The sequence below is a fragment of the Drosophila ficusphila genome, unplaced genomic scaffold (genome assembly GCF_018152265.1).
Source record: "Drosophila ficusphila isolate 14025-0441.05 unplaced genomic scaffold, ASM1815226v1 contig_198, whole genome shotgun sequence".
In the NCBI taxonomy this organism is placed as follows: Eukaryota; Metazoa; Arthropoda; class Insecta; order Diptera; family Drosophilidae; genus Drosophila; species Drosophila ficusphila.
The window spans coordinates 12,415,300-12,435,848 of NW_025064092.1; the positions used below are offsets into that span (position 1 = coordinate 12,415,300).

Here is a 20,549-nt window from a genome sequence, read left to right on the forward strand (position 1 = left end):
AAAATGATTAACAGAATTGAACGTTTACAAAAATTTGCAGCGCAGCGGCAGAGCCTATGCTTGTTGGCGCGACGGAGGGAGACAGGCAGAATGTTTTGGCTATTTTACAGCGACGTTACCTAACAGTGAGCGACTCTGTTAACAGCAAGAGAGCGCCCGAGTGCATTTGTGGGAGAGTTAACAGGAATACAAATTGAATGCGCAAGAAGAGAGTGAAATAACTAACAGCTGTTAACTCAGATGTTCTCTCCACTATGTGGAACTTGCAAGCAAAAACGTTTTAATTGAGAGCTGGTCTAGTTTGAATATCAAACTCAATAAAACTTTTGTGTTTATACATAAATATGTACTTATGTATGTATATCAGACGGATTAAAAATCTAATACGCAGCAGCTAGTAATGGTTAATAAATAACTTTTTTTCTATTGCTTCAAGTAATCACGGAACAAACCATTTTAATACTCTTGCAGAGGGTAATATAATTTCAGTCAGAAGTTTGCAACGCAGTGCAGGAGACCTCAGACCCCATAAAGTATACATATATATTCTTGAGCAGCATTACGATCTGAACCTAAATACGTCTGTCCTTCTGTCTGTCAAAAAAATGTTGTTTTTTACGAGCATGATTTTTAGAACATAAAAAAAAATTTCAAATTAAAAAAGAAGGCGAAAAAGGGAAATAAATATGTACATATATAAAAATAGCAACAAAATTAAATATTTCCCAGGTGACAGTCGCAACTAGCGTAGCTAGCCGAATCGTATTTGATTTATACCCTCACTCACTCAAATTTAAATAAATTAAAAATAACTAATAAAAATATTTTCCTTTCTATCAATAAAAAAAGAGTTAGCTAATTATTATGTTACTTTTTTTGACTTACTGAAGATCTGAGTGTTATTCTCTACTTGAATACAATTGAGTTTCAACTGAGTGAAAATTATATGAACACTTTGATAATAATCCGGTGATGTGAAAAATGAAAATGAGCATCCCTTTAAAACTCTTGTAGGCTTTTTCAGGGTGAAGGTGCAAAAAGGGGGCGGGTCCGCCCCACTCTACTTCCTCTTGGAGCAATTAACGGGATTCCGATGTGTCTGGCCGGCTGCAGAGTGCAGACTGTGACGGGAAATTTCAAAAATTTCAATTCACAAAAATTCACAGGATTCCTGTGAACGCTTGGCTTACACACGTGTGTTTGTGTCCTTCTAGGCGAGTGTTTGGTGTCCAGTTGGTGTCGGTTCGGTTCATCCAAAAGTCTGTGACCCACCACTTTCCCCATTTCCCCAGGTGGAAATGCTGCTGCAATCAAAGGGTCATCGAGTTAACGAAAAGAAGGGAAACGGGACCACTTTAAGGACCTAAGGACTCCACACGGAAACAGGTTCAGGATTCATAGATAGAGCTGGGAAAGCAAAATCGAAGATAACAATCCAATACGGCACTAAAAGCCTTAATAAAAATTTCTGCCACAAAACCCTGGCAACCCACACCAACCCAACCAATATTAATATCAACAGAACTAAGAAAAACATACAGTTTTGCCATTTGCCTTATTATAAAGCTGACTCCTGGCTTTCCCGGGATGGTCCACTGTTCACCCTCCTTATGAAGAGCATAAACTGCAGAAAATGCAGTCGCAGTTGATGGCCATCAAGTGGACCATGGCCAAAGTGATTACACGAGCTCATAAACAACAAAGCAAGCCCCCGGGTTGTTGAAGTCAAACAGGGCAAACAGGAGGCAAAACACGCCATCAGGACATCACAGGACGCCCGTTCTATATAGAGATTGAGATGGAGTTTTGCCAACGGCATCATCATGATCTGTGATTGGGTGTGTTCGTGGCGAACACTGCTGAATTTATAGCCTGGACTTCAGTTTTAAGGGGGGCTTCTCATGTAACATGCCAAAAAGTAGTGGTTTTTTGGGAATTTTTTTCATTTGGAAAATGAAAACTTACACGAATAATTTTTTGCACATATTTGAAGACATGTTTAAAGTATGAGAAAAACATTGTTTGAAAATTCTAAAAAACAAAATGGCGGACTTATTCAAGGTCGCGTGTGGCTCGACGCGGCTGAGGGACTTATTGCGGTACAGTGTGGAGCAAAAAGTTTTCATCTGAAAAAAACAAAAAAATTTTTTTGTATGCAGCAAGGTTCAAACGAGTGCGTGAATGTCAGCCACTTCAAAAAATTCGATTTTAAAAGATTGAAATCACGTCTTGAAAAAAAGTGCCATTTTTTCGTCTTTTTTTTTGCTGAATTGGGCTGAAAATTTTATAAAATAACTTTTTTTCACAATTTCAGATATTCACGCACTCGTTCAATGTATAATCTGCAAAACACTTTTTAGAAATCAAAAATCGGTTCAGTAGTTTTTCCGTAATCGTGTACCGCGTTTTTTAAAACATAGTTTTGAGAAAAAACGATTTAAAGTTTTGAGTTAGTGTGGGTCTTGAACTTGAGCGCGCTCGTTCAATCACTGATATTTTCCATAATATTGAGAGTTGAGTTATAAAACTTCGGGAATATACTCTCAAGACGTTATTCTATCGATTTATGAAAAAAAAAAAATTTCGATTTTTTTTAAATTTTACATGAGAAGCCCCCCTTAATTTAGCCAGGTGCAAAATTACCGAGAACATCTACCTGTCCTTGACTCGGACCAAAAGCTCTGACGTTGCACTAAAATAAACATTTAATCTGTTCGTTGTTAAAAAATCGTAAGGTTTAAGAAAAGATTTGAAACTTAAACCAAACTAAAATGATATTTGTATAACCATTGTGGTTTGCATGATAGTAATTTCTGAATTATTTTTGTTACTAAATAAGACTTCGACATTTTGTTTTAAGTGTACAGCTCGACTGCTTGAAATAGTCCTAAGTTCAGCTATTATAGTGGGTCCAAAAAGGAGGAGAAAATGCTGAGGACACGACAGCGACAAAGTCAATAAATTCTGTGGCACTGGATTGGCCCCCGAAGGAGCTGCACGGAGGAGCTGGGAGCTGGGATCCTGGCCAAAGAACTGAGAGCTGAGTGCTGAGAACTGAGAACTGAGTTGGGATAAGGTGCACTTACTTAGCCCGAGTGCCAGGATATCTGCAGCTGCACCTGGCAAACTCCTTGCCTTGCTCCTGTCCCAGGTGTCTATTTTAGCAGCTTTTAACTTGGTTATGGCCTTTGCAATGTGTTGCCAGCTTTCAGGGATAATAACAGCAGCGACAGAAGACGGAAGATAAAGTGGGCAGAAGGACACGGGATAGGGTGAGTTGTACACTGATTCTAGCAATTAGATCTCGGCATTAGCTGCTTTCCTACGGCCCTTCAGCCACGAGAGTAACGGCCATGTCGCCACACATTATGAGCCACCTCGAGTCAGATCCAAGGAGTGTTTCACAAGAGGACCAGGACCAGGACCAAATGTGATCACGCAAAGCTTATAAACAGGAGCAGATGGGCCAGATGGGCAACGTAACTATAAAACATAGAGGACGTGCAAAGTGATAATCATGAGAAGACAACAGGGAGAAAAACAACATAGCGAAAACCTAAATACTCTAATTTGATAAACACTCAAATGGTTTATCAAATCAGATAAATATCATTAAATGGCTAAACTATTCACTATAAGATCCTAGACATTTGTGATTAACTTTAGTATACATTTTTTGTACTTATAAAAAAGTTAAAGCTATTTTCGTCAGTTTTTAGTATATACCCGCTGCGTTTACTCTAACTTAGCTTATGACAGATTGTCCCTGATACGTGGGGGATGTCCCCAATTCCCACCTGCTGCTCCAGCCACCTCCGACCACCCATTTACATCCGTTTCCGGGTCCGTGTCCGTAACCGTGTCTGCTGCCGTGTAACCAATGCGCCGTACGTGTGCCCAGCACTCATTACAAATGAGAGCCGAAAGCGAATGTGCCCAGGTGTTGAAAACAGCACTTTGGATAGCGACTGTGGAGTGGGCGGCGTGCCTGACTGCTGAAATTAATCAGGGTTTCAATCAAACATAAAATAAACACACAGATTTGCCTCGACTTTCGGCTGACAACTGCACAAAATCGGTGAGCGGATACCGAACTGAAAAATTGTGTTAGCAGGTTGGATTGTGTATTTCAGTTCGGAAATTGCAAATGGGTTTTGGGTGCGTGGAATATTCAAAAAGCAGTTTCCGCAAATGAAGGTCATAGGTCATATAAACGTATTCATACTTTTATTTGATTGCCTAATCTTTCAACCTAATTAAAACATACTACTAGAAGTATTTAAGATTGATTCTTGATTATTGATTATTCAAGAAAGATTGATTAGCCTAAGTGGTAGTTCCCCCACACGCCAAGGATCAAAGGCCAGCAACCCACTTTTGCGAGCTCTTCTTCCCATTTCCCACTTTCCATCCGTCCTGGGAAAATGTGATTTAATGGCGGCGCGTGCGTGTGTGCGTGTCATGTAGACATGGTAATTTTTCAGACAATTACGCACACACACATGATGCATAACCCACCTGTGGGTGAAATATTATTCAAAAATTCGCAACGCCCACCGAAATGGGAGACCCTGACTCCTTGGCGTAGTGAAAATTTATTAGATCTCACACAGCACTTAAGAAAAGCGGGGAAACCCTTTGCACTACATGCTCGGAATTTTCCTTTGAACTACATTAAGAAAATCACTCGAAACTCGAAACTGAAAATCAACTGCAGCTGGTGGTCGAAGTGAATTGAATTTATGAACCCCGAGCATTTCCCCATTTTCACTCCTTTGCACTCCTTCGTGAGTGGGCGGTCGAGCGGGAGGCGTGTCATTAGGTGGAAAACGGAAAATGTTTTATTGCCTCGTGTTTCGGCCTGTGAGTTATGTTCGGGGCTCTAACACAAGATTTACATTATGCTCATGAGGAAATTTCTTCCTTTTAGCAAGAAAACACCCACGCACCCTTACTTAGAAACCTTTTGGGCCCAACTGTACTTAAGTCACGGAGAAACTGAAGCTGATGGATCGGGTTTTTGTGATGAGCCATCCATTACAACCAATCGAATGATTAAAAATAAATTGTAACACAAATAGGGGATTAAAAAACCTACTTTTGTTAATAAAAAAAACGATATGATGTCTTTTAAAAAATTGTTACTCATATTTAGAGGTATGCCGGATAATCACCTAACATTAAATTTTAAAATTATAAAAACAAATTCGGCTCTTTTAAACATTTTTTAAAACTTGTAGGGCTTTGAACTTTTCCACAGCTGCTGAAGATTTTCCTGCGCTTGAAAAATGGAATTCCCCTGGAGGGTCAATCGCTCCATTCCAGCATCATCCGTCGTTTTTTTCCCCATTGTCTTGACGGAGCAGCAAAAAAAAAAAGAAAGAGAGCGATGTCCGTTTTTTATGTTGACTGACTTTAATGAAATTAGATTGATTTTATGCTGACGTCCAGCTGCCCCCATCCGTCATCCTCATTTCCATATTTTTCTGCTTTTTTATGGCTACTTATTTATCAAGTTGAGCGACTGCCCATATAATTTAATTTTTGTGTGAAGTAAAAATAAATTTTTGATAGAAGTGCCCCGAAGTTTACGACCTTTGAAGCACCTGCTTTATGATCATCCAGAAACTAAAGCGCGACTTTAAGATAGCTGCAGTTAACATTTGAGCGGAATTATAAGGCTTTATTAACCTTTCGAGTCGTCTGCCTTTCGGCCATAAATCTGTTCTCTTGGGCAAGAGACAAGGACATTTTGCACACACAGCAAAGGAGGTTCTGTTCTTATGTCAGAAGGGGCATCGAGTTGGCCAATGGTATACGACAGACACACGTAAATTATGGCCAACTTGGACGACAAGCGGAGGTTAAAGTGTCTCGGAAAAAGGACTGGAGAAGTCAGCAAAAAAAATGTGAAATTAATAAAGAGAGACAGTTTACGTCCTCCTTTAGAAAGAGCGGGTAAATGACCGTTAATTTGGCAATTTAATTTGACTGTGAAGGAAGTTTACCGAAGACGAGATGTGCTGGCAATAGAAATTAAAAAGAAACGGTTTGGAAGTTGCTGAGTTGCTCTCGCCCAGTTATCGGCAAAGTTATCGAGACGTAACTGTACGGCCTTTTAAAAACCAATAATTTTATATGATATGTTATTCAGTGTACAATAGGTTTTTATACGCCACTACCACTTATGGTAAATACAATATTCAAATTATGCGGTTGCGGTTTCTAATCAGCGAATAAATGTAAAAAAATAAATGAAAAGTGAGCCGACGAAACAGATTTTGTATGATTATCAGTCCCTGGAGAACACCCCTTCCTCGATTTATTTCACAAATGTTTCATGTGCCTGTATAATCACTCTTTTCATTATTTATTTATCACTGAATTTGTTGTGCACATTAATAAGCTTTACATATCTGTATTATAACTTGGCACCTTTATAATGCAGATATCTAGTAAAACTGATTTTAAAACTTTGTGCCCTTGCACCCTATATTTGAAAAGTAGGTTTTTAACAACTTCCTAGATGTCATTGTGAATTGGATTGTTTGAGAACATTTCTTAAAGCTAAGCAAATGAAATAATTTCCAATTAAACTCAGAGAAGAGATCAAGCATTCTGTGTGGGGATCAGGAGCTGAAGTTACCCCTTGCAGCTGCGAAGTTAAGTCCCTGATAAATAGACGTTGCTCCCCATTAGAAACCCAGAACTAATCCTATTTTCCTGGCTCTCCACAAAGAGAATTGCGCTGCAGGCGAACGAAGGCTTAGGCTGAGGGGGTGGGAAAAGCGGCTTGGGAAGTCAGGGAAATCCGGCGGTAAAAGGGGTGGGGCACGGGGGATGGGAGATGGGGTGTAGGAAAGCGTTCACGTTGTGCATATGCATGGCATGTAATTTAATATTTTATGGCATACAATTAGCAGCAGTGCAAATGCCCCGAGCCACATGCAACTTGGCTACGTGAGACGCTGAGGAAATCCCTCCGTTTTCCATTCTGCCGCAGCTGTTATTAGTTATGTTATGTCGGTGGCAATTAGCCGAAATAATTTGTAATCTTATTACCCAGCGCACTCACAGATAGATAGATAGATGCTTGAGTCGGGCCCCACAAACCAGTGAGCATTTCGGATATCCTTGCGCCTTTGTGCGTCACATAATTACATGCATTGCAAATTATGGTTTAATCTTGGATGCCTCCTCTCTGAAATTCGCCATTTTATGCACATGCCTGGGGGTAAGAGCCCCTCGCACTCGCACTCACAAGTATTTATTTGTGGGACTTAACATGGTTATGGTTGCGAAATTAATTTCAAATCAATCAACAAACATAATGGGCTTAAGTAAATATTTGTGCTACTTAGACATGACATTATTCACACAAAATGTCCAATCTCGCAGCACAAAATCAGTATACATATATAGTGCAGTATATATTCACACAGCCGATTTGTGCGTTTTATGCATTCGAGATGAGATGAGAAGACTTTCATAAGTGCAAGCCAATTTAATCAACTCGTGGCATCTTCAATCGAACTATTCAATGTCTTTAATAATAATATGGGTACTTCCTTAGAGAACCCCGAACCCCTTACCGAATCCATGGATCTTTTTTAGCTTCTTTGAGTGGAGTTCAATTGGTTTGCTCAAATCCAGTTCAACTTGTCCGACGAACGCATCCTTTGCACACTATTCGAGCATCTGACTGTCTAACTACCATCTTCATTTGGGCACTTCATCAGCAGCTTCATGCATGACAATGCCAATCCCCCTTTTTCACGCCCACGTATGTATGTGGCAATGTAGTTAATTTATGTGAGCTCGGTGGAGAGCCCAAGGATTTCAAGGATCTGAGCTCGAGCGGCTCGAGTGATAAGGCTCACGTCTAACGGTAAATGTTTATGACGCACTCGAAATTGTCTATCAAGTTCAGCTGACGTCGTTGCCATAAAATGTCACTTCTGCTGTTGGGAGCTACGGGGAAATAGGGAAAAAGGGGGAGGTGGGGAGGTGGGGAGTTAGGGGATATAGAACAGAGTTTGGGTGAATAAAGGCAGGACCTGGGCAACTCCTCATCAGCCGCCTAGAAACTTACTCTTGGCTCCTGACTTTTGTTCTTATGATTGAATATTTAATTCAATATGTCGCGGGGCCATTTCGTTGCGAGTTCTTTACGATGCCGCCAGGACTTCTCGTCCTTGGGCGCCTGGTGCGTTCCTAATTAGAAGCCGAGACCATAAACATTTTATGTGCCCCAGCCGAAAAGCAAAAGCCGATCCAATCGAAACTTTTGCCATCCGAAAATTGTGGCTTTTGCATTTAGGTAGCAGGTGCCAAGCTGAATTCTCAAATGCCTTCCACTTTTCAGGGAGTATAAAAAGTCTATAAACTTTCAAACTTGCATCGTCTATGCTTGCTTTGTAATCTATTATATTTCGTGTAATCTTAAAAAAGAACTTAACGAACTTAAGTTTTACATTTTTTTTTAACTTCTCCTCTATAAATATTTACCAAAGATCAGTATTTATGGTATTGGGGCAACTGATAACTCAGCAGCTGGTTTATCATAAAACAAAAAAACACAGAGACATAAAGAACCATTTCTGATTTTAAATTAGGATATTCTTTTGTGGGACAAATTGATTTGCAAAGGATAAACGATGATCTAGGCGGGGTAGTTAAGTTTGTTAGTTGATAACACGTTTTTAATTAATGGATCTATAATTTTTCTCAGTGCACACACATACAGATAGAAACCAAATTGTTTTATTCCCTTCCCTTTCCGTTGTCCAAAAAAAAACAACAACATCAGTCGCTTGTCAATAATGTCAACAATGTTGTTTGTTGCTCCATAAATTACAAGCGACAACAACAACGACCAAAGGTTGGTGGGCGGGAGAGAAGGGGGCGGGGTTCGGGGAGATCGCAGCCATTTTATTATTGCAGCTGTGGACCGCCAGCCCTTCGGCCACTCCCCCTTTTCGCCCTTTTTCCACTGAAGCAGAAAAATGAGCAAAACATACGAAAAGTGGACAGTTGACGGCGAATTTTATGACTGTCCCCTCCGCTGAGTTTTTCCGTTTTCTCCTTTTTTTTATACTTCTCCCGTCCTTTTCTGCTTGTCTTAATGCCATGAAAATATTTGTTGATTTCAGGCGGAAAAGCCCAGAAGTGGATAAAATTCATGGGTCCTTTTGCGGAAGAAGTTATAACTACGGACGTCGATAGGTGCACTTAATAGTTATAAACTGCTTTCTTACTTTCATTTAAACGGTTTTCCAAGTAATTTAAATTTTGTAAACTGTTTCATTTCGTTTGCATGCAAGCAAGCTTTGCTTAAACCCACCAATCAATCACGTAAGTAATTTTCATACACGGACAGCCGGGAAAACACGGATCTCAAAGAGCCCTCAAACGACGTGAAGATTTCCCTCAGACAGAAGTAAAAGGGAAAGACAAATAAAGCTTTACACCATTCGAAGCCAATCAAAATCATATTACGCATACGCCGTCGTATCCAGAGGGGAAACAAGCATGGAAAACGCGGAGGAAAACGAAGAGGAAAAGCGGAGGCAGGCAGTCAGACATCAAAATGCATCAAAATGTTGCGCTAAACTTTATTCACAGGCAGCCGCAGCCGCGGGCCAAATGAAATACAAAAATGCATTTCGAAATGCACACAAAAACTAGAAAACGGAAAAGTGAGGAAAATGTCTGCAAAGCTAAAAAGAGAGAGCAAGGCAAATAGGAAAAACACATATATATATCTACTCGTAGTATTTGCGTTGCCAACAAAATTCAGAAGCGCGGAAAGAAATATGATAATCAAAGCTTGCAAACAGGAAAAAAATTGGCTGACGAAAAATGGAAAAATATGTTGAAACCGTCAGGGCAAAACATAACTTCAATGAAAATTAAATAGTCTTTATGGTGTATATACATTTGCTTAACACAATAGTTAAAAGAAACTTCTAATTTGTATTTAAAAAGTGTAGCTACATTTTTTACTTTCGAACCCACGTAAATGTTTTCTGGACTGTAATTTTTGCCTTATTCGGAGGACTTTTATGTCCTTTCTATATCCTCACCGCCCGCAAAGAACACAGTTGCGAAATGTTTATCCTTTCAGTTCTTGCGTCGACATCGTAATGTTGGAAATGTTATTGTTAAATGTTAGTTTTGTTATGCAAACACACAGTTGGTTTCCAGATGGAGGAGGGCAGAGCGGGGATCCACAGCCACTGTGAAAATATGAATAGTCAAAGTCGAAGTCGGCCATATGTTCGCTCCAACTTTATCCCACAAAGCGTTAAAAAAAGCAAAGCAGAGTTTCAAAGCGGGCGGCAATTGGGCGGTGGGTCGCATGTTTTTCTTTCTGTGTGCACAGGGAGAAATTGTACTTCAGTTTGACAAGGAACATCGTAGACCTCGCAATATCTATCATTTTACTCCCCATAAACATCCAACAAAATTATTTAAATCCTCTAGCTTTAACTGTGGAAACGATTATTGCAAGAAATTCGCATTAAGCATTAGTGAATATATATGAAAATGGAAAGGCCACCACATTTTGCTCTGTGCTTGTGTGTGGGAGGCAGAAGCGCTAATGGGAATTTGTCTTGCCCCAGCAACGAAGGAATAAAAATTTGAAGGAAACTCCTGGCACGTCTTGCACTTTAAGCTGCAATAACCGGACAAAGACTGGAACAAAAACGGCTGCATGAAAATGCAGTTTCCGTTGCGTAGAAACCAAGATCATACAGGAAACAAAGGAAATTTGGCAACCAATTGCAATAGTAACTGAATATCTCGAAAACAGTGCCACATGTTATGGCTTTGACAAGTTTACACGCAACGCTTCTTTTTCCCCTGAAACAATAAAAAATTTAAACTAAATATTACGTATACATTAATATTACGTATACGTTAATATTACGTATACGTTAATACGTTACGTATACGCCCGGTTTACATTGCAGCAAACCTAGAGATAAAAATTATTGCGGCCAGTTATGTATTTTCATTTTCAAGCCCGTTTTTCGCCATTTGGGGGTCATCTCTACGTTTTTGTTCAATTGTGCATATTCCACAAACCAGAAAGGGCGTTCCGGGAATAAAGTGGCGGACTTGTCCAGCCGAAGAACCATTAATAATCCCTTGCAAGAGCTCCTGACAAATGAGCCAGTTCTGCAAGGAAGAAAGGACTTCATTTTGCCTGGCCACTCAGAGAAAACCCAGTTTGTCATACCATTCCTTATATGTTCTTTGAAATTTCTTGAAATTTGGTAGAAACAAATCTTCCTGCAGTACTTATGGAAACAAATTTGATTTTAGAAATATCAACCTTTTAATACTTTCTCGCTGTGCAGAAACTATGAAACTTAGCGAATTCGATAGCATGAACAATGTAATTCATATTTTGCTGCTTGATTGCCAGCAAATTGAAAATGTCAAGTGCACACATATACGTACGCATCACAGCGGAGCACTTGAATGAAAAATAAGGGAAATTCATTAAAAACGCCACGGAAAAAGCTTTCCTATCTGTTTAAGGATGTTGATATTACAATTAAAGTTTATCTACATGCTAATTAAGTTACTTGATTTGAAAATACATGTTTAGACACCCCAAATGAACTTCAATTTCTATTTAAAACTGGTAAGCTGGTAAGCATTTTCATTTGGGCCAGCCAAAAAAGCAAAAGCCGTATAACAAATTTTGACAGAAACATAAAACAACAAACATTTTGGCGAACTTCACGGCTGCTTTATCAAATATTTAACTCGCTTTTCATTGTCTGTCGTTGTTGCTGGTTTTTGTGGGCTGCCATCGGTTGTTTATATGCATAAATTTTATTACACATATGCTTTTGTTTATGCGATTCAACAATGCCAACGAAAGTTAATGCAACATAAAATTTTCATTTTTTATTTATCACGTAATGTTGTTCCTTTTTTGCTTGTTTTATTTTTTGTCTTCTTCCCCGCGCCCTTAGGGAAAACGAGGCAACCAAGGGAGACTACAACGGAGCGTAAAGGCTTTGAGAGTCGACAGGTTGAATACCCTGTAAAACATTAGTCCACATTGTCTGGTCAAAAGCCAAATACTATACAATTTTCTTATAATACACGCTTGCTCTAAGAATTTTATAGTTCAAAAATTATGAAATGTGAAGACGAAAACACGATCTGGCCTTGTATTCCCCAAGTGACACGCAGCAGGCGCAGAAACAAAAGTCCTTGCAATAAAACTGCCGCGCACATAACACATGGAATAAACCACAATCGTGAACTACGCCCCCAACTACACACACACACACACACACACACACGGGCACACACATGGGCACAAACATACATACATATATCAGAAATATGCTAAATCAGCATATTTGCCAGTTTATTTACAAGGACATTTATAAAAATTTACGGCCGTGCCGTAAATTGCAGCCGCCGGACAGGTCTTGAGATTTATGCGTCGACGATTATATCGGAAGGGGTAAAGTCAGGGGTAACCGGCCTACGCCACTGAACCACTGAACCGCTGAACCGCACACCAACGGGTCAAAGTTCGCCAGCGGTTTCGAACATTATTTCAAAGTCGTTGCATAAGACAGGGGGTTCTCAAACATGTGGTGAATAAAAAAGGGATCCCAAATCAAAAGCGATTAGAACTGGAATAAACTGAAATTCAGGATATTATCAATTCAATATTTCCGGTAAGGGAAGTACTAGTCATATTTAGTAGCTAGTTTTAATTGCGATTACACAAATATAACTGGTGGCAATCCTTTTCGACATCATTAAACAATTTCATCGAATAGATCTAAAAGGATTTGTATTTGTCACACACTTTTCAACTGCTGCCACCTCGTGTTTCCATCCGTCGCATCTGCATGGGCATCAGCATTCCCTTCCTGCATCCAGCTTCCCCTCGCATCCTTCTCCTTCATCGCCAGGACGATGGCAACATATCGGCTAATTCACGCTTCGCCTGCTCCTGAGTATTTGCTCTTCGTTGTGGTAGTACAAATAGTAGGGAGTTTTGATGTTTTATTGAATATCTCCCGGTTCCAGATGGCTTATTCCGTTAAACTCTTCATAAGGATAAAGTAACCTCAAGAGTGTTGTTTAAGTCGTAGATTCAGTGCCAGGTCTGGCCTAACGAAGGCCGTATTAACTCGGATTCCCATTTATTTGCATACCTTGTACCGTTTCACCTTTGTCTGTCTTTACGCCCAATTAAAGTCCAATTGCTGGGGAGGCGAGGGAAGCTCCTCTAGGAGGGAGCCGCTTTTTTAATTAAACACCGCTGCAGTTGCACTCTGTACAATCCTCCACCAATCCTCGAATCCCCCATCGAATCCCTTCCATTCGGAAATTGATGACTTTAATCAGGCATCAGAGCCACTGAAATAACACTTTATGCGTGGCACGCGAATTCAGGGGCGTAGTCTGTAAAACGGGGCATATGACCGGGATACAAATACTTATCACTATAAATTAATCGAAGTTGCCGCACAACGGTCGGCATCAATAAGCGGCAATGCGGGAAAAACTTTGAAAAATGCCAAAAGTCAATTTTGGGGCTAACCCTGAAATCGGTTCATTTTCAGGGCCTCAATCGCCCCGCCCCCAAATTCAGTTAACCCTTTTCGAGGGCTGTAGTTTCCCTTTTTGCCTGCTTTATTTCTCCATGCTCATTACTTTGGGTGACTGAGACCTTCAGGCATTGTAAAAGTAAATAAATCAAATGATTTATATATTTCTTTAGTTACTGTAAACTAACAATTTTTTGGAAAAATTAACTTTTTAATTTTAGTATTATAACTTTGACTCTAATATCTTTCTTAATAAAAAATTCTTAAAATATTTTAAGGTACTTTCAAGTCGATCAGCTAGCCATTAAATGTTTTCTGTTTTTTTTTTTTCGATGCTCAACTGCTTCAATTGCCATGAAATTTATGTGCCGTCGCTCAGCGTGAACTTGATGCGCATAAATCCACATGAAACGGATATTAAAAAGCATGAAACGAGCCAATCTTAGCCCTCCGCCCCTTGCCTTGGCACTTCACATCCGTATTGACTATGTATTATATAGCTGATTGACCCGGCTGTTGGCTTAAATTATGAACTTATAAATTGACAGCGGACTAGGAATGTTCAGCCCCTATCCCTGAGTTCCGAACTCTGGGATTGTTTTGTTCTCCCCCGGAGAAGGGTTGAATCCCAACTAGAATTTGGCAAGGGGTTTAAGGGCCGCCGGCTTCGAGTCCTGGCTTCCCGGCTCAGATAATTGACATTTTGTTGGCAAATGATAAGCGATAGCTTTATGTTAGGGAGGGAGCAAAGTCATTCAAGGAAAATGGCAAAAAGCAAAACTTTTTCAAAATAAATGTACGAGGTGTGGCCTTCGAAAAATAAATGGTATCTTAAGCCGTTAAAAAATACCAATGAGCTATCAATATTCGTACCCAATTCGAATTGCATTAAAATGCATAAGTAAATAGCAAAACATGGTGCTAAAATAACCTGAATATTCTATTACTCCAAATACAAATATCGTCCTAAAAAGTAATTCATCTAATCGATCCCCGACGCCCGTTTCTGTTAAGTATGCAAGTGCCCGATAGGCCAATCGAGTATTCACAACCAATTCCCCCACCGAGCTGCACTAATCTGCAGTAGAGCCTTGACCATTGCCAACTGCCAGCCAAGCCAAGGATGCGAAGGACTTCGGGCACTAATGGCCTCATAAATATGCAACACGAAACGGGATGAGCTCCACTTGGAGAGCCAGTGTACCTGGATGGCCAGGACATGGCCAAATAATTTACCCCAGCTCCTTGACAATTCAATTCAATACGGCTTACTGTCAGATGATGTATCTGTAAATGGCATTTCCATATCGAAGAGAATATCCTTCCAGCCTGCTGCCGTTGGCATATTTGATTTTGTAATTTGCATTTGATAAGCGACTCTGGGCAGGACTTACCCTCGAGGCGCTGTCCTCGTCATTTTCCTGGCTACAGTTTCGACTGGGTTTCACCACCCCCTTTCACAGCTCCAACTTTCGGCTGCAGCCTTTGTTTTGTTTCAATTCCCATCAAATAAATTTATCTACGCCCAGCCAGCTTGGGAAAACTCAGCCGAAAACTGTGGGCTCCGTTTGTTTGTCTTGAATTCCATTGTTTTCCTTCGGTTCAGCGGTAAACCCGCAACGTATTCCCATTTAGCATACATCAACAGAGATTGCATATACGTATCATAATATTTTTTATTCTGGATTCTCGTCATACAGCAACTAAAACGAAATTATAACGAAAATATTCGAAATGAAACTAAAGAGTCTAAACAAAGACTGCTTAACAATAGTCACAATATAATCATAATAAAAAGTTATTTATCACAATTAGGATTTATATACATATACTAAAAATTAAAAAAAAACTTTTGGGGCAAGTATTGAGTAATCAAGTCAATCGAATAAAAGTTCACTTTAAATTATTTTTCTTGCGTAGGTGTAAGGAGAATTTGCGCATTGATGAGGAATGAGGTGGTTCAAGGTCAAAGGTTCCTTAGCATAGATAATACACCTTACGGCTTCTATATAAATTAAAGTACACACTAAAAGATTTAGATCCTTATGAACTGGTACTGGTTGTACTTGGGTAGGAGTATAACAAAAAGGGTCCCTCGCAAAGTTAGTCCTCCAGACTTTGGAATATTAAATAGTTTAAGTTCAGCAAAAGGACAATTTAAACATTTTAAATATTTCACTTTGCCAGAGTGCTCAAACTTACAGATTAGAAAGAATATGAAACTTTAAAAAAACCTGTTTTTTTCTGCTCAAAAACGTTTTGTGTATTGAGTTTAATTAGAAGGGCGCCCTCAATCTGAAAAAAAGTTAAATTAACTTATGTATTTTTGATAATGAGTGTGGTTACTCACCAGCTTTATTTAAGCATTCTTTGCTGAGCTTTGAAAACCGTCCAGGTTTTATTGGTGGCTTCCTTGAAGTGTTTTATTTTTAACTGGTAATTTATAAGTTAACCTTTTCCGAAATTAAAATTTCAAAAACAATAACTTCTTGTGTAAGTTCGCAATTCACTCTAACATGTTAAAAGGCCATCATAAATCAATATAATATCTGTTCTAATGTCCCAGCACAAGTATAATGGAGTTTTGGAAAAGATGAGGTCAACGAATTAATTGCGATTAACTGGGATGTTTTCAATGTCATCTCATTCGAATAGATTGTAGGTGCGTTCCGGTTTAATACTGCTGTGCAGATAGGATAATAACTATGCATATATAAAAAGCTGGTTGTAGACGGTGAGTAAACTGTGCGTGCGGCCTTTGTGGCTATGAGGCAGCAGCAGTTTTTATATCATTGTTATGCAGAAACCCAAAAGTCGTGCAGATTCAAATTGGTTTCGATATCCTGAGCTGCTAACCCCTCCAGCATACCAATAAATAGAACACATCTGATGAATTTATAAATACCGACTCCTCGATTGCTCGATTTAAATCACTGGCCAAGTGAAGTCGTAGACGATCAAGGGGGTGGATGAACCGAAAAGTGGTAAATGGATAATGTCGTTCGGCGCTACCAACCGCTACTGCCGCATTACGTGCTACGTCCGATTTGCAACCAGGCGAGCAACAACTGCAATGCCGGCTGGAGCAGCACCAGTTTTCAGATATCTGTATTAATATTGATCCGCGTGAGGAACTCGCCGTGCGAATCGGCCACAGCGCGTATGATCTCCAGCAACAGTTCGCGCGACAAACCGGCTATTTTTGGCAGCCTTGCAACCTTGGCAAAATCTTTGACAATCAGCTTGAGAGCGTACTCTTTGATGTCATAGATCTTGGTGATGTCCGAGGCCTCCAGGGTCTGCAGCACGTTTTCGAATGTGATATTGTGCTCCAGCGAGTATTTGCAGAACGCGTGAAGCCGATTGTTGGCCAATCCATAAAAGCAGGGTGCCTGGAACAAGTACAGTGCATCCTGCGGTGGCATCTTTGTCTCGCCGTAGTAAATATACCGAAGCAGCGAGTGGAACGCCTCCAGCGAGGGTGAGATTTCGCCAATTTGGATCTAAGAAAAAGGGAAAAGTTACGTATTAATTGAGTTTAAGCAGCCAATTAAACAGAATTCAGAGTTTTTAAACAGCACTCACATGGACGGTGTTATCCGGGGGCATAAACGATCTGAACATTCCCTGAAAGTAGGTACAACGCGATGACAAAACCGACTTATGGGCTGGTATCACATGATCCTCTAGGACGAGGCTTATGTCGCAGAAATCGTTGCCGGTTGACTCCAGAAAAGCGCAAAGGTCGATCTCCAGGGTGGTTCCTTGCATAAAGTGGTTCTTCAGCAAAAGAAAAAATGGGACAGAAAGTCGGCAAGCTCACCTATGTTTGCCTCGTAACTTGTGTCCATCACCAGCTTGCTGGGATGAAGACGCTTGCGAATGATCTCCACCAGCAGAGGCTTGTCTAAATCGCTAAACTCACTGGACATAACCACCTCGGTGTAGTTCTCATCCTTGATGATAAACTGCATGCAGTGATCCTTAATGATCTTAATGCTAAGGCCGAAAGTTATCAAATGTTTATCTAATGTATTAACACCACTCACTTGCTCTTGTCAGCATTGTAGAGCGCCTCGAGCACGTTGACCTTGTTGATCTTGTAGTCCAAATACTGGATGCAGCCGTGGGCCAGCCGTGGCATGGTGAACAATCCGGCCAGTTGGTATATGTCCGTGATGAGAATAATGATGTTCTTGCTGTACGTGTCCTTCAGATCGATGCGATCGGTATAAATGTAGTTTAGTATAATGTCGAATGCCTCGGGGGAGGCTTGAGCCAGTCGCACCTCCAGCATGGGTCCGCGGTCCCCACCCGCGCCCGTATTGAGGGCCAGTGCATCCACCTGGCCCACCCCGTAGACCTTCTCCATCTGCTGCTGGCGCGCCTCGCGAGCAGTGAGTATCTTGTTCCTTAGATACTTCGAGCGCGCCGCCACAAAGGCGATATGCGCAAAAATCCGAATCTCCTCCGCTCCCACAATGAACTGGATGTCGCAGAACTGTTTGTCCAGAAAGAACTTGCCGAAGTCGTCGCGCAGCGTGCACTTCGGATACGATGAGAACTGAAAGCGATAGGTGTCGCCTCGCCGGACGCTATTGTCAACGGTCCCGCCGAAAATATACATGGCGTCGCAGATGACGGCTGAGGCATGGAAAACCCGGCCCGAGGGTACATCCGAGTTCTGTTCCGGCAGAATGACGGACCACACCTGCGAGTCCAGGTCGTAGCAGTGTAGATCGTTGGGCAGCGTAGAGTCTGCCGAGCCCCCCGAAGACGTATAGGAACCGATCGTGGTGCACCATTGTGTGGCCATACCTGCGCGAGGGCGGTGCTGAGGTGGCGCCCCGCAACACAGGCTCGTTCGAAATGCGCCGCCAGGTGCGGGTCTTGAAGTGGAATTCGAACAACGAGTTTGTAATCTGGAGGCCACTCTGCCCGGAAAAGACGTACATGGCGTCACGAGCCACTGCCACGGGGAAATTGCAGCAGGTGGGAGGACGATCCCCCAACTGTTCCACCTCCTCCCACTGGTGATTCTCCCCGGTGAGATTCAGCGTCCACATATCGTTCAAGCGGGCATTGCCGTCGTAGCCCGCATAGATCCACATCTTGTTGTCGTAGACGGATGCTCCGTGCGCGGATCGGGGGACCGGTTGGCGGCCAGAGAACTTCCACTCCACCCACATAGCGCTTTGAAATTTGTACTCGAACAGATCGTTCTTGTTGGTCAGATTCGAGTTGGAGTGGATGTCGCCGGTGTAGCCCCCAAAGATGAACATTGAGCTTCCGGCCACTACAGCCGAGTGATGGTATCGCGGAGCTGGCGGAGTTCCCGTCGCGCACGCCCGCCCCCAAGACTTGTCCTTCACGCCGAAGCGGATCAGGTCGTTCAGCATGTTCTTGCCGTTGTCTCCTCCAAACACGAACATCGCATCCTTGTAGGCCACAACTGTGTGTTTGCTCCGCCTCACAAAAACAAAAAGAAAACAATTTGCATTATTTATTTCAAAGGCAAGTGTATAGCTGTAGCACTTACTTGGCTCCCACAAACTCGGCACACTCGAGCATCCTGGTCCACTGGTGGGTGGCCGTGTATGACGTAAAGTCCACATTAAGGGCATTGCAGCTGTAACTTCCCGGCGATGCGGCCTTGCCACTCCCACCGCCACTGCCACTGCTGGCGGTGCTGGCCCCATCGTAAGATAGCCCGCAACCAGAGACAGCTGCTCCGCTGCTGCTGCAGCTGCTGCTCGACGGAGCTTGCGAGGAGGAGGAGCCGGCTCCGCTGCTGCTGTTACCCCTTGAGCCCCGCATCGAATTTGTCATGGACATCCGGAGATTCGCTCGGATGTGCTGGGCGTCCAAGCAGCCGGCAGTAGAAGCGCTCTTCCTGGCCTTGTTCCGCTTGCTTGACTTGGAAGAGCTGCGCGAGAAGAAGCCCTCGTGCTGGGGACTAGAGTTCTGGCTGGGGTTCTGTTGGTTGGCGGTGGCCACACAAGCTGGGCAATATGGTATCCCGGCGGGAGTGCTGCCTCCACTGCTGCTGGCCAATCCTCTGTCCCGATCCCGGTCAGCTCCTCCGTTGCCTGTCACAAAACCACAGACCGCACTCAATCCACTCGAAATCGAACTAGAGCCCAGCCCACAACTGGCACGCCCACTTCCGCTGGTGCTCCTGCTCCCAGAGGATGGCCCCCCCGCTCCTCCTCCTCCGGCTCCCCCTCCTCCGCCACCACTTCTTTCCGTGGATGCCACGCCAACGCCGCCACTAATCGACTTAAGCATTAAAACATCACACGCTGGCAGGGTTCTTCGTCGTCCTGGCTCTAGGTAAACCTTGTCCGCTTCTCCACAAAATGCGTTTTTTGGTACAACAAAAGATCTAAGCTTACACACACAAACACACGAATACACTTCGTAAAACAGCGATTCAGACGTTAACAGCGTTTCGTCATTTCCCGATGTTGGGGCATAGACCGTGCAAGACTTGTCGCTCCTTTTTTTTGAGCCAACGCAAACTACTAGGCGTCCACTTTTGTGGCCGTCGAAAACGGCGAAGCGAACAAAATATACGTAAAACCGCTCGCCCAGGTGTGATAGGGATGTGAAAAATATATCAGTGTCTATCATGTCTATCGATAGTTTTAACACGAAAAAATATTTTTCGCCAGATAGTTCTTGTTTCTTTTTGATTAATCAGAATGTAGCATTAATTCTTTAATGGCGCTATGAGGAATTCAATTTCTAGGTATTTGTTTTTAAATATTTATTTATCAATTTGACATGTTTCTACAAGAGCGATACATTTCATATCGATAATGTACAAAAATCACGCAGCCCTACTTCAAAAAACGATTCCAATTCGACTAATGGGGATAAATTTACCGAAAGCCAACATATTGTTTAAAAAAAAACATGTCCTGCTAACAGAAACTCCTTACTGAGTTT

At 41.9% G+C, this 20,549-nt stretch overlaps 1 protein-coding gene across 1 annotated transcript; it reads right to left on the minus strand.

Moving 5' to 3' along the window:
• Positions 1 to 15,317: 15,317 nt before the first annotated feature.
• On the minus strand, positions 15,318 to 20,206 carry LOC108097298 (leucine-zipper-like transcriptional regulator 1 homolog). Its single transcript, XM_017199512.2, is given in 7 exon segments — positions 15,318 to 15,893; positions 15,949 to 17,101; positions 17,184 to 17,362; positions 17,422 to 17,597; positions 17,648 to 18,369; positions 18,371 to 19,067; positions 19,138 to 20,206. Coding segments are annotated over 6 exon segments (2,997 nt in total). The 5' UTR covers positions 19,887 to 20,206; the 3' UTR covers positions 15,318 to 15,893; positions 15,949 to 16,627.
• Between the last annotated feature and the right edge of the window lie 343 nt (positions 20,207 to 20,549).